The sequence below is a fragment of the Podarcis gaigeae genome (genome assembly GCF_964106915.1).
Source record: "Podarcis gaigeae genome assembly, chromosome: 4".
In the NCBI taxonomy this organism is placed as follows: domain Eukaryota; kingdom Metazoa; phylum Chordata; class Lepidosauria; order Squamata; family Lacertidae; genus Podarcis; species Podarcis gaigeae.
This window is the reverse complement of record NC_139677.1, coordinates 102,432,831-102,446,679: the sequence shown is the minus strand read 5'-3', so window position 1 is coordinate 102,446,679 and position 13,849 is coordinate 102,432,831. Positions and strand designations below refer to the sequence as shown.

At 48.7% G+C, this 13,849-nt stretch overlaps 1 protein-coding gene across 1 annotated transcript; it reads right to left on the bottom strand.

The window, feature by feature from the left end:
- Positions 1-3,649: 3,649 nt before the first annotated feature.
- LOC310842821 (uncharacterized protein) lies at positions 3,650-8,425 on the bottom strand (the record flags this gene model as incomplete). The annotated part of the gene is made up of 3 exons (XM_083734959.1): positions 3,650-5,246; positions 5,668-5,794; positions 8,363-8,425. The coding sequence occupies 3 exons, from the start codon at positions 8,423-8,425 to the stop codon at positions 3,916-3,918; spliced, it is 1,521 nt and encodes a 506-aa protein (XP_083591085.1). The 3' UTR covers positions 3,650-3,915.
- Between the last annotated feature and the right edge of the window lie 5,424 nt (positions 8,426-13,849).

Here is a 13,849-nt window from a genome sequence, read left to right as displayed (position 1 = left end):
GTGACCACAAGGCTATTTATTACCTGCAGCAACACCAACAAAAGCCACCAGAGTGGCCACAGCTATCTCTTTCCAAAGATATAGACCGACAGGGAGGGGGCTGACAGTCTTTTCTGTGATGTGGGTATGATGTATCTGGGGGGGGGGTCCTTGGGCTACACCTCTTCTATGATGTATGTATGATGTTTCTGGGGGTGGTCTTGGACTCCAGGGTGGGCAATTAAAAATGTCTATAGAGGGGCTTTCATGCATTGCTCGGGGTCCTCCTCCTCTCTCCTGCGTGTGGGGGAGCACCCTGTTGCTAGTATGTCACATGCCCGTTTACTTTCCTAGGCTTGGGAAGTGTAAGAACAGAAGTCAGTCTTATCTCTTCCACTCTGCTGTGCTTTTGCACTGTTCTTTGTCTCCCTGTCTGTTGCTGAAGAAGGGAGAGGGTGCCATTATGATCCGTTTGGTGTCGTTTGCAGTCGTTTAGTGTCGTCTGCAGATGTGATGAGCATCCCCTCAGTTCCTTCATCCATGTCATTTATAAAGACGCTGAACAACAACGGGCCCAGGACAGAACCCTGCAGCACCCCTCTGGTCACTTTTCCCAGGATGAGGAGGAACCATGAAGGAGTCCTCTTTGGGTTCGGTCAGTCAAATCCACCTAACAGTTACCTCATTCAGTCTCATTTTACCACCTTCCTCTCATAAATATCACAGAGGACTCTGTCCAAAGCCTTACTGAAATCGAGGTGCACTATTTCCACAACAGTCCACTGATCAACGAAGTTTGTAACTCCATCCAAGAAAAGAAAAAAAGAAAAGGAGAGATTTCTCTGGCTTGTCTTGTTTTTGACCCCTGGGCTCTCACTTGTGGGGTGCCTCAGGGTTCCGTCCTCTCCCCCATGCTTTTCAACATTTACATGCAGCCGCTGGGAGAGATCATCAGGAGGTTTGGGCTGGGTGTTCATCAGTATGCGGATGATACCCAGCTCTACCTCTCTTTCAAATCAGAACCAGTGAAGGCGGTGAAGGTCCTCTGTGAGTGCCTAGAGGCAGTTGGAGGATGGATGGCGGCTAACAGATTGAGGTTGAATCCTGACAAGACAGAAGTACTGTTTTTGGGGGACAGGAGGCGGGCAGGTGTGGAGGATTCCTTGGTCCTGAATGGGGTAACTGTGTCCCTGAAGGACCAGGTGCGCAGCCTGGGAGTCATTTTGGACTCATAGCTGTCCATGGAGGCACAGGTCAAATCTGGGTCCAGGGCAGCTGTTTACCAGCTCCATCTGGTACGTAGGCTGAGACCCTATCTGCCTACGGACTGTCTCACCAGAGTGGTGCATGCTCTGGTTATCTCCTGCTTGGACTACTGCAATGCACTCTACATGGGGCTACCTTTGAAGGTGACTCGGAAACTACAACTAATCCAGAATGCGGCAGCTAGACTGGTGACTGGGGGTGGCCGCCGAGACCATATACCACCGGTCTTGAAAGACCTACATTGGCTCGCAGTACGTTTCCGGGCACAATTCAAAGTGTTGGTGCTGACCTTTAAAGCCCTAAACTGCCTCGGTCCAGTATACCTGAAGGAGCGTCTCCACCCCCATCATTCTGCCCGGACGCTGAGGTCCAGCACCGAGGACCTTCTGGTGGTTCCCTCATTGCGAGAAGCAAAGCTACAGGGAACCAGGCAGAGGGCCTTCTCGGTAGTGGCGCCCGCCCTGTGGAACGCCCTTCCAGCAGATGTCAAAGCAATAAACAACTACCTGACATTCAGAAGACATCTTAAGGCAGCCCTGTTCAGGGAAGTTTTTAACATGTGATTTTACTGTATTATTGGTTTTTATGGAAGCCGCCAAGAGTGGCTGGGGAGGCCCAGCCAGATGGGCGGGGTATAAATAATAAATTATTCTTATTCTTATTCTTATTGAGAAAGCCATGCTTTCATCCTGTATGTTTATATTGTAAAAACTTCAGATGAAGGGCAAATAAATTTTTAAAAGCATAAATGAGGATATTGACAAGCTTGAACTTGTGCAAAGGAAGGAGATTTATGTCTTTAATTTGGAAACCACATGACCCAGTGGTGCTGACTTGGATAAAATATTGGTGGGGGGCCAGGTAAGTCCTGCCTTGCACAATCCATCATATGATGCATGTGTGGGAATGTTCAGGGATGCAGGAAAGGATATGTTGTCAGAGTATATCCTTATCCAACTTGTGTTAACAACTTCAACAATATCAGCAGAGTAACATTCCCTTTTATTTTAAATTTGCAGCATCTGCCTTTGCTCAGGCTCGCTAGAGCCTCTATAATAACTGTTCTGGTATTTTCCCCTTATTCCCTCATAAAATAGAAGAGACGACACAGTCTTTTACAAAAATATAAAAAGAGTTTACTCACATTCTGTTCACAATCAGATCCCAGAAGGCAGACTTAGCTTAATGAAGTAACATACACTTGGAGTCTATCCCTTAAGAAGACAGTCCCTTTTTCCTCTCTTGGCTGGAAGCCAAGAGGGCATCTCTGGCTTAGTAGATGTTGTGTCTTCGATGCATGTGGTGAAAGAGAGAGATGGCTGCCCTGCCCTGTGCTTTTGTCATTACCTGCACAGGTGAGGCCACACCCACCTCTAGTTACATGCAGAGGAAGTCTGTCTCGGCCCAGAAGGAAACAGGAAGTTTACCTGCTGGCTGGACAAAGATCCCTCCCCATGTGTAAACATGTTCACTCTAGGAATGTTGTACTTGACTGCTCTTGTGTTTCACAGCATGCATGCCATTAGAATGGCAATGCCTATAATAGCAGCAACTTTTTAAAAAAGTAATACTTTGAGCCCATACTTCAATTTCCCAGCAGCTCCCCTTGCCCCAGAGACACTTCTAGCATTCCATCTCCTCTACCTGTGGCATTGTTCAGCAGTGGGGAAAGTGACCTCTTCACAACGGATGTCCATTTGGGATGGCCCTTTCCAGGTTTTTTCCTGCCCCTTGTGTTTGTCTTTCATTTGTTCTCCTATGTGTGTTGTCAGTAGAAGCCACAATTCTGTGGGCACTCTAGGTGGTGCAGAAAGCACCTAGAAGCTGACTAGAGGTTGAAGTGCCGATCAAGCTTCAGTTTTGCGCTCTATTAATTCCAGTTAGCAGTACTGGGGGTGGTTCACATTCTGGGGCAGTGCTTTTGTCCAGCAGAGGGTGTCACAGGGCCAGCCTACTTTCCCTTTAAAGCAAACTTGGGTCTCCAGCTGTTTTTGGACTACAACTCCCATCATCCTAGCTGCCAGGACCAGTGGGAAGCGATGATGGGAACTGTAGTCCAGGAGCTGCTTGGGACCCAAGTGTGGGAAAGCCTGCTTCAAAGCAGCTTTTCCATTTTGCCCACAAAGATGGGACCTGTCCACGTTTGTATCTTCTTGTATTTTGTTTTCCTCATGACCTTTCTATGTTTGTTTTTTATTTTTTAAGAGGGCAAATTGAAAGAGAAATTGTATGGCACATTGCAGAAGAATAAAAGGTTGTGTTTGAAAAAAACACACCAAAAACTGGGGGGTGGCATCCTTAAATATTTTATTGGGGGTGGGGCAAAGACGACTAGGCCTTTAAGAGTTGGCGCCTATTCCCTACACCCACAGGTCTCAGTATAGTTACAAAATTTAAAAAAAATAACGATAAAAAACACCACATATTAAAAGGGCATTAGATGTGAATTAGCCAAAAGCCTGGTTAAAAAGGTGCGGATTTGCCTGGCTCCTAAAGCTGTATAATGGTTTTTCCGACCATTGTATGGATTCTTTGATGAGAAGTAAGATTGGCACTCTGACTGAAGCTCTTTCCACATTCCACACACTGATAGGGTTTCTCCCCTGTATGAATTCTTTGATGGGAAGTGAGATTGGAGCTACATGTGAAGCTCTTTCCACATTCCACACACTAATAGGGTTTCTCCCCTGTATGAATTCTTTGATGAGAAGTAAGGGAGAAGCTCTTCCTGAAGCTCTTTCCACATTCCACGCACTGATAGGGTTTCTCCCCTGTATGAATTCTGTGATGGGAAGTCAGATCGGAGCTACATGTGAAGCTCTTTCCACATTCCCCACACTGATAGGGTTTCTCCCCTGTATGAATTCTTTGATGGGAAGTGAGATTGGAGCTACATGTGAAGCTCTTTCCACATTCCTCACACTGATAGGGTTTCTCCCCTGTATGAATTCTTTGATGGAAAGTGAGAGAGGAGCTACATGTGAAGCTCTTTCCACATTCCACGCACTGATAGGGTTTTTCCCCTGTATGAATTCTTTGATGGGAAGTGAGAGAGGAGCTCTGAGTGAAGCTCTTTCCACATTCCTCACACTGATAGGGATTTTCCCCTGTATGAATTCTTTGATGGGAAGTAAGGGAGGATCTCTTCCTGAAGCTCTTTCCACATTCCACACACTGATAGGGTTTCTCCCCTGTATGAATTCTGTGATGGAAAGTGAGACTGTCGTTGTGACTGAAGCTCTTTCCACATTCCACACACTGATAGGGTTTCTCCCCTGTATGAATTCTTTGATGGGAAGTGAGATGTTGCTTCTTACAGAAGCTCTTTCCACATTCTGCACACTGATAGGGTTTCTCCCCTGTATGAACTATTTGATGGGAAGTAAGATTGGCCCTCTGACTGAAGCTCTTTCCACATTCCATGCACTGATAGGGTTTCTCCCCTGTATGAATTCTGTGATGGGAAGTGAGAGAGGACCTATCAGTGAAGCTCTTTCCACATTCCATGCACTGATAGGGTTTCTCCCCTGTATGAATTCTGTGATGGGAAGTGAGAGAGGTGCTACATGTGAAGCTCTTTCCACATTCCATGCACTGATAGGGTTTCTCCCCTGTATGAATTCTTTGATGGGAAGTGAGAGAGGAGCTGCATGTGAAGCTCTTTCCACATTCCACGCACTGATAGGGTTTTTCCCCTGTATGATGTCTCTGATGCTTAGTGAAATTGGAGCTATGAGTGAAGCTCTTTCCACATTCCACGCACTGATAGGGTTTCTCCCCTGTATGAATTCTTTGATGGGAAGTAAGGGAGGAGCTCTTCCTGAAGCTTTTTCCACATTCCATGCACTGATAGAGTTTCTTTCCAATGATACTTTGTTGATGGGAAGTGGAATGGGAGCTCTGGCTGCAGCTTTCTCCACACTCCAAATTTTTATGTGGCTTCTCCTCCCTGGGGATTTTATCGTGGTCACCTTTGCTCTCAATTTCCAATTCATCAGAATCTGCAATGGAGACAAAAAGGGATTAGAGCCTCAGGAACAAATGGAGAAGAAATGAAACGAGTTGGGTGTGTGTTCATTACCTGTGTTGTTTGTCATTTTACCAACATATTTATTATTAGATTCTGAAGAGTTGTTGAATGTTGTTTTCTCTGATATATAGTAGTGGTCAAAATTGTGGAAGGTTGAAGCTGACACTGAAGATGGCCTGGGAAGTTCACACCAGCCCAATCGTGGTAGATAAAGCAATATTTTGATGAAGATTGTTCAAAGAAAAAACTGTAAGTTTCTGTTTATTGTGGGGGTGTTAGGTTCCCAGGTGTTATGGGGGCAATGTTGAACTCTGTGAAAATATATGAGGTTGGCCCACAGACGTATTTTTTGAATTTCCAGGCAGATATGACGATCCCACAGGGAGCCTTACCAAGAGAGGCCAATATCCCACGATTCTCCTCCATGACGTCCTTATGCAGAGCTCTCTGGTCAGGATCCAGCAACACCCACTCCTCGTCCGTGAAACAAACAGTGACATCTTCAAAGCACACTGGACCCTAAAAGAAAAAGGGAAAATGTCCTCCTCTGAGACAGCAGAAATATGATCTGCTACACAATGCTCTGTTGTTTCCTTCCTAATAATAATAATAACAATAATAATATATTATTTATACCCCGCCCATCTGGCTGGGTTTCCCCAGCCATTCTGGGCGGCTTCCAAAAAACACTAAAAGACAATAATCTCTTAAACATTAAAAGTGTCCCTAAACAGGGCTGCCTTTGGTAGTTATTTTTCTCCTTGACATCTGGTGGGAGGGCGTTCCACAGGGCGGGTGCCACTACCGAGAAGGCCCTCTGCCTGGTTCCCTGTAACTTGGCTTCTCGCAGCGAGGGAACCGCCAAAAGGCCCTCAGCACTAGATCTCAGTGTCTGGGAAGAACGATGGAGGTGGAGACGCTCCTTCAGGTATACTGGACCGAGGCCGTTTAGGGCTTTTAAGGTCAGCAGAAACACTTTGAATTGTGCTCAGAAACGTTCTGGGAGCCAGTGTAGGTCTTTCAAGACCGGTGTTATATGGTCTCGGCGGTCGCTCCCAGTCACCAGTCTAGCTGCTGCATTTTTGATTAGTTGTAGTTTCCAGGTCACCTTCAAAGGTAGCCCCACATAGAGCGCATTGCAGTAGTCCAAGCGACCACCACTCTGGAGACAGTCTGCGGGCAGGGAGGGTCTCAGCCTGCATACCAGATGGAGCTGATAAACAGCTGCCATGGACACACAATTGACCTGTGCCTCCATGGACAGCTGCGAGTCCAGAATGACTCCCAGGCTGTGCACCTGGTCCTTCAGGGGCACAGTTACCCCATTCAGGACCAGGGAGTCCCCCACACCACACCTCTTGTCTCCCCAAAATAGTAATTCTGTCTTGTCAGGATTCAACCTCAATCTGTTAGCCGCCATCCATCCTCCAACCACCTCTAGACACACAGAAATTTCACCGCCTTCACTGGTTCCGATTTGAAAGAGAGGTACAGCTGGCTATCATCTTTATACTGATGAACACCCAGCCCAAACCCCCTGATGATCTCTCCCAGCGGCTGCATGTAGATGTTGAAAAGCATGGGGGAGAGGACGGAACCCTGAGGCACCCCACAAGTGAGAGCCCAGGGGTTGGAACACTCATCCCCCACCACCACTTTTTGGACACGGCCCAGGAGGAAGGAGCGGAACCACTGTATGACAGTGCCCCCAGCTCCCAGCCCCGCACCACGGTCCAGAAGGATGTTATGGTCAATGGTGTCAAAGGCCGCTGAGAGATCCAGCAAAACTAGGAAACAGCTCTCACCTTTGTCCCTGGTCCACCGGACATCATCGAACCAGTGCGACCAAGGCAGTTTCAGTCCCAATATGAGGCCTGAATCCCGACTGGAAGGGATGCAAATGGTGCACTTCTTCCAGGCGTGCCTGGAGTTGTTCAGCAACCACTCGCTCAATCACCTTGCCCAAGAATGGAAGATTTGAGACTGGGCGATAGTTAGCCATATTGACAGCATCTAAAGATGGTTCTTTAATAAGCGGTTTGATAACCGCCTTTTTCAGCGGTTCTGGGAAGGCTCCCTCACAGAGAGAAGCATTCACGACCCCACAAAGCCCATCTCCCAGCCCTTCCCGGCTAGCTTTTATAAGCCAGGATGGGCAAGAATCAAGGAGACAGGTGGTTTATTTCACTTGTCCAAGCAGCCTATCCACATACTCGGAGGTAACAGATTGGAACTGATCCCACACAACTTGACTAGACAGGACACTAGCACTCTCCCGCCCCGGCCCTGCTCCCACACTGGAGTCTACCTCTTCCTGAATCTGAGCGACTTTATCTGCAAAAAAACTTTGCAAAATCATTGCAGGAGATCATGTGGGCCATACTGGGCCCCGATGTAGCAGGTGGTTCCACTAAATTGCGAACCCCCTGAAAAAGTCTCCTGCTGCTGTTTTCTGCAGATGCAATAGAGGCGGCGAAGGAAGTCTTCTTTGCCGTCGCTACCGCCACTTGGTAGGCTCAACATTGAGCTCTAACCCATGTCCTGTCAGCTTCAGAATGAGTTATCCATCACCGGCGCTCTAGCCATCTCAGCGATTGTTTCATTGCCCTCAGTTATCAATCTAGAAATAAAGTAAGCCTCTTTTGGATGGCCATCTGTCTTGGATGATCTAGCAGATTCCTGCATTGCAGGGGGTCTCTTGACTCTGGGAGACAAGCAGAGAGGGTGGCTTCTGGCAGAAGGAAGAGGGAGCCACCGGTGGCTCCTCCTTCTCCTGGCTCACCTCAGCCTCTCGACTTTCCTCTCCAACTTGCCTCCTTCCTCTTCTGCCTCTGATTCTGCACTGCATTCTTCTACAGAGTCTCCCAGCTCACTAAGCCCTGTTTCCCCTTCAGCTTCTGACACCTCCTCTTCCCAGGCTTCTCCCTCTTCCCGCTCATGCTTCCTCCACTTCCACTCCTTCGGCTCTGAGCCATCTTCCCTTCCTGGTTCCCCGGCTTCTTCCTCCCACCATTCCTCTGTGCCCAACCAGTAAATGACATTGCTCCATCCCTCGGCCTCTGTCCCCACAAGGCAGCTTCCCCTGACCTGATCTGGTTCCACAGCCGCTGCTTCCCTTCTGCCCCCATGAAAAGGCGGATCATCCGACATCCTTCTGCCATCTGCAAGAGAAAAAAGGTAAGCAGGACACCTGGAGTGCCTGTTTCTCACAGGTGAAACAGGGCATCTCTAACTGCAGATGGGCCTTTGAGAAAGCCTTTCCTGCTGAGAGCATTTGGAGGTTTGTGCCCATTTCATGTTTGTTTGTGCAGAAATACATCTCCCCTCCTCTGGACCCTTCTTCCCAACTGTCTCCCCCAAAACAAGATGAAAAGAACCCTCAGATGATTTGGAAAACTACAGAACGAGACCAAATGGAGAAAAGCCTCCTTCCTCCTTACCCAGTGACCTCTCTCTGGTGTCCAACGGAGGCCTCTCTGCCTCACAGGAATCCAGGTCCATTTCTGCAAAGCGATCCTTTCCCTGAAAAAGAAACAAGGATTCAAAACAGAGAAAGGGGAGAAATGTAGGAAAGAGAATAACAAAGACTTGAAGGGTGTGAGATCTCATTCCATGGATGCTTTCCAAGAAAACGGATGGGTCATCAGCAGACCATTATGGGATGTTTTCTGTCCTGTTTGGAGCCCCTTGGGAGTATCCAGAGGAAAGTCTCTCTCACCTGCTTTCTCTCCTCTGCCTGACTCAGGAGGAAACCTTCGGCCAGGGCCACCGCCTGGGAACTGGTCTCCGCTCCGCATTCCCTCACCCAGCTCTCCATCTCCGGGGGAAGGACAGCCAGGAACTGCTCCAAGATCACCAGGTCCAACATCTCAGCTTTCGTGTGCCTTTCCGGCTTCAGCCACTGGTGGCAAAAGTGGTAGAGTCGGCTGCAAACCTCTCGGGGTCCTTTGGCCTCTTGGCAGCAGAACTGCCTCAACTGCTGGCTCTGCACCTCTGAGCGGAGGGTGTCCTCCTCACCCAGAATCTTCTGCACTGGGTTTTCCCAGAACCCCCCACTGCTCCCAGTTTGGCTGCCATGGCCTCTTCCTGCTTTGGGGCCAGCTGTGTCTCGCACATCCATCTGTGCTCTCAGGAAGCCTCTGAGAGATCGGAAGGAACCCTTTGGTCTTCTGCCAAGTTCTGCCCGTCTTAATGAGAAGCTGTAGCAAATCCTACAAAGCAAATACATTGTTCTGTTACAGAATTTGTAGGACGGGGGTGGGGGGGAATGGTTCCCATGAGTCTTGCTGGGAACCAGGGCTGGACTGCACCGCATCCCAGACCATGAGCTATCTTTTGGAAAAGAAAGAGGAGGAGGAAGAGGAGAAGAAATACGTCTCTAGCCTTCTAGCAATGCAAAATGTGGAGACAACTGAAGGGATTTCTGTCAGATTAATCAACCTGGTTTCTCCATCCTTCCAATCAATGCATGAAGTCAGAACCGAATGACAAGGGAGTCATTTGTATCTTGTGATAAATGGATGCTTTTCTCTGGTGGGGGTCCTGACCTGGGGGTCCTCAGGAGTTGCTCCCCAGCCCCAGCCCCACCCCACCCCCACCCCCTGCTTCTGTCTCCTTTTCTGCAATCTCTGCCGCTGTCCAGACAGATTTGTGGGGTGAGATCTCTTTTTCTCTCTTCTGAGGGCCAGGAATGTATCTGGCCAACCCCCAGAGGGCCAAGTGGGCGGGGCCAAAGACATCTCCCTTGATTTTGTTGTTGTCCTATTAGATAGCTTAACACAAACTGGTTTGCAATGCAGCAGCCAGACTATGACCTGGGATCCCTCTCTTTATTCCTGGCCTCTCTTTCCTACTTTTCCTTCCTTCCTGCCCGTTGTTTTTTTTTGGGGGGGGGGGGCTAGTCCACCTCCTCCTCCAGCTTTGGAAAACCATTTGCACATGTTTCCTCTGTTGTGCTATGAGGCTGAGCGATGTCACACAGAGTTAAAGAGCCAGGGACTTCTTTGTTTTAAAAAGGGAGATTTTGTGGGAGTCAGGGATCCTCTGATCTGCAGGAAGGAGAGCGTGGCAGACCTGGCCCCTCCCTGGCAGGACCCTCTCCTCCTCCCTGACTTGGGGTCCCCTCCTGCAGGAGCAGATCCGGCCCCCCAGGCCCCCTCTCCTGCTGCAGCCCTGGGACCCCCGTCTCCCCACTGCACCCTTTGGGGGGAGAGAGAGGAGACTCGCCCATAGCTGGCAACCTTCCCTTTTTTTGCGGGAAATTCCCTTATTGCAGCGCCGTTTCCCGCTGCTTCCTGCTGCTATCCCGGATTGGTAGATACGTGAGGCTGCTGATCCCTTATTTTCACATCTGAAACTTGACAGCTATGGACTCACCAGATCCCAGGAGGGGGCAGCGATTCGGCCCCTTGCAGGAGAGACACCAAAGTAACACACCCCCCCCTTCCTTGCAGGAAAGGACTGGGGAGGGAGGGGCCTTGGCTCTGGAGGACCAGCCTCCTCTTGCTTCCTGGCCTCTCTAGGAAGGCAGCTCACTTCCCTTTAACCCTTGCCAAGCCGGGTCCCTCCAGCTCAGCCCTCTCTCGCTTGGCAGAACCTCAGATTCTTATTATTTTTTATGGATTTAGGGGGGCAGTTGCCACCCTGGCTACGCCCATGCCCAGATATCCTTTGGGGGGGGGGTGAGGCTCTTGGCTGGACTCTGAGCATCTCCCTCCCTTGGCCAGAAACCAGAGGAAGAGCCTGCAGGGAAAAGGGCTTTGCAGGAGGCAAGGAAGCTCCTCCTGGAATTCAGGAGTGGAGAGATAGGAGGGGATCCCAGGGTCATCTAGTCCAACCCCCAGCAATGCAGGAATCTCAGCTAAAGCATCCATGGAAGATGGCCGTCCGGTCTCTGCTTAGAAACCTCCAAGGAAGGAGAGTCCCCCACCTCCCAAGGGAGACCTTTCCCCTGCCAAAATGAGTAATAATGAGTAATAAATTAAATGAGTAAATGAGTAAAAATTTCTTATGCATGCTTTTCATACTAATATACAAAAGTATGCCATTTCCCTTTCCAGAAATGCTCAATTGCTAATTCAATGGACTGAAAATGGATGGCTGTTGTTATTATGTTTAGGGAAGCTTTTAATATTTGATGGACAATTGTATTTTAATATTTTGTTGGAAGCCGCCCAGAGTGGCTGGGGAACCCAGCCAGATGGGTGGGGTATAAATAATAATAATAATAATTATTATTATTATTATTATTATTATTATTCATCAGGTGAGTGTTCTCCTTTCAAAAGAGGCAGGTGGAATCTCCACGGTTGCTAATAGTATAACGTTGTAAGTGCAGGGAAATATGGGGAACCCTAGATTATCTGCTTGGCATGCAGAATGTCCCAGGGTCAGCCCCTGACATCTCCTGCCAGGGCTGGACAAAATCCCTGCCTGAAACTCTGGGGAGCTGCTGCCAGTCAGTGTAGACCAGGGGTCCTCAAACTATGTTCCGCGGGCCGAATCCAGCCCTCCAGGCTCGTGAATCTGGCCTGCACGACCATTTCAGAACCCACCAAGTGTTCGAGGCTGAAAGCATCTCGCCACCCGCTCAGTCAGTCCCTGCGCTGTGCTGAGGTATAACACCGGTCTTGAAAGACCTACATTGGCTCCCACTACGTTTCCGAGCACAATTCAAAGTGTTGGTGCTGACCTTGAAAGCCCTAAATGGCCTCGGCCCAGCATACCCAAAAGAGCGTCTCCACCCCCATTGTTCTGCCCGGACACTGAGGTCCAGCTCCAAGGGCCTTTAGGCGGTTCCCTCATTGCGAGAAGCAAAGCTACAGGGAACCAGGCAGAGGGCCTTCTCGGTAGTGGCCCCCGCCCTGTGGAACGCCCTCCCTTCAGATGTCAAAGTGATAAACAACTACCTGACATTCAGAAGACATCTTAAGGCAGCCCTGTTAAGGGAAGTTTTTAATGTGTGACATTTTTGTGTATTTTTGGTTGCTGTGGAAGCCGCTTAGAGTGGCTGGGGAAACCCAGCCAGATGGGCGGGGTACAAATAAATTATTATTATTATTATTATTATTATTATTATTATTATTATTATTTGCTTTTGTTGTTGTTGCTGTTTAGTCGTTTAGTCGTGTCCGTCTCTTCGTGACCCCATGGACCAGAGCACGCCAGGCACTCCTGTCTTCCACTGCCTCCCGTAGTTTGGTCAGACTCATGCTGGTAGCTTCGAGAACACTGTCCAACCATCTCGTCCTCTGTTGTCCCCTTCTTCTTGTGCCCTCCATCTTTCCCAACATTAGGGTCTTTTCGAAGGAGTCTTCCCTTCTCATGAGGTGGCCAAAGTACTGGAGCCTCAGCTTCAGGATCTGTCCTTCCAGTGAGCACTCAGGGCTGATTTCCTTCAGAATGGATGCGTTTGATCTTCTTGCAGTCCATGGGACTCTCAAGAGTCTCCTCCAACACCATAATTCAAAAGCATCAATTCTTCGGCGATCAGCCTTCTTTATGGTCCAGCTCTCACTTCATACACCACTACTGGGTAAACCATGGCTTTAACTATACAGACCTTTGTTGGCAAGGTGATGTCTCTGCTTTCTAGGACGCTGTCTAGGTTTGCCATCGCCTTTCTCCCATGGAGCAGGTGTCTTTTAATTTCGTGACTCCTGTCACGAAAATTATTATTATTACTATTAGGTAAACACCACCAGTGTGGTGGCGGTTATACCAATGAAAGGCCAGGGGTTTTGCCCGGGGACGGGGAAGGGTTGTCTTTTGGCTTGAAGCGTGAAATTGAGTTCGGAGTTAACCACGCAGCTAACAAATTATTTTAGGAAGGCAAGTCCAATACCAACTGCCCAAATTGCTAAATTGGAATTCACGGCACCTAGCACTTTAACTCAATTGATTTAAATTAACTTACTCTGGGTCACACCAATTAAATTCACAAATTTGATGTGCTCAGCTCTCCCTAAGGGTTCACACCTTGATTTTGTTGAAGGATCCCTGAGGTGGCCGCTGTGTCCTGGGTTCCAGGTGGTGGGCCTTAGCCACCCATTAAAAGTTACAACGGTCTCACAATTTGGACTTGGAAAGACCATTTTGCCCCTTTAATTTATTTTATTTTATATATTTTTCCCAATTGGAGATGACAAACTGGAGGGGCGTATTAGAATCCTCTCTGGGGCAAAAAGGCTTCACGGAAGCTTTGTTGTCAGGAGGAGTCCAGCTCGGGTGTTTTGAAGAGCGAGCTCCCATTTCCCTCTAATACCGAGCGGGGGTTGCTCGATAACCAGTTACACAAGGAGATATATAAACAGAGATACAAGAGATGGACAGGGGGGGGGGGAGAAAATAATATCCTATCAGTATTATTCAGTCTAACACTCAAGTGCCCCTCTCGGCCCTTTCTGGGCAAAACTCCGACGGATCGGACCGGAGAAGGCTAGCAGAAATCCAAAGGCAATCCCTGCCTATAACTTAAACCACAGACAACTAGCCTGGAAACCATGGGTCTCTTAACCCGGAAAAGCCATGGATCCGGAATTCACTCAGCGCTGCTCACAAAACTAATCCTAGTGC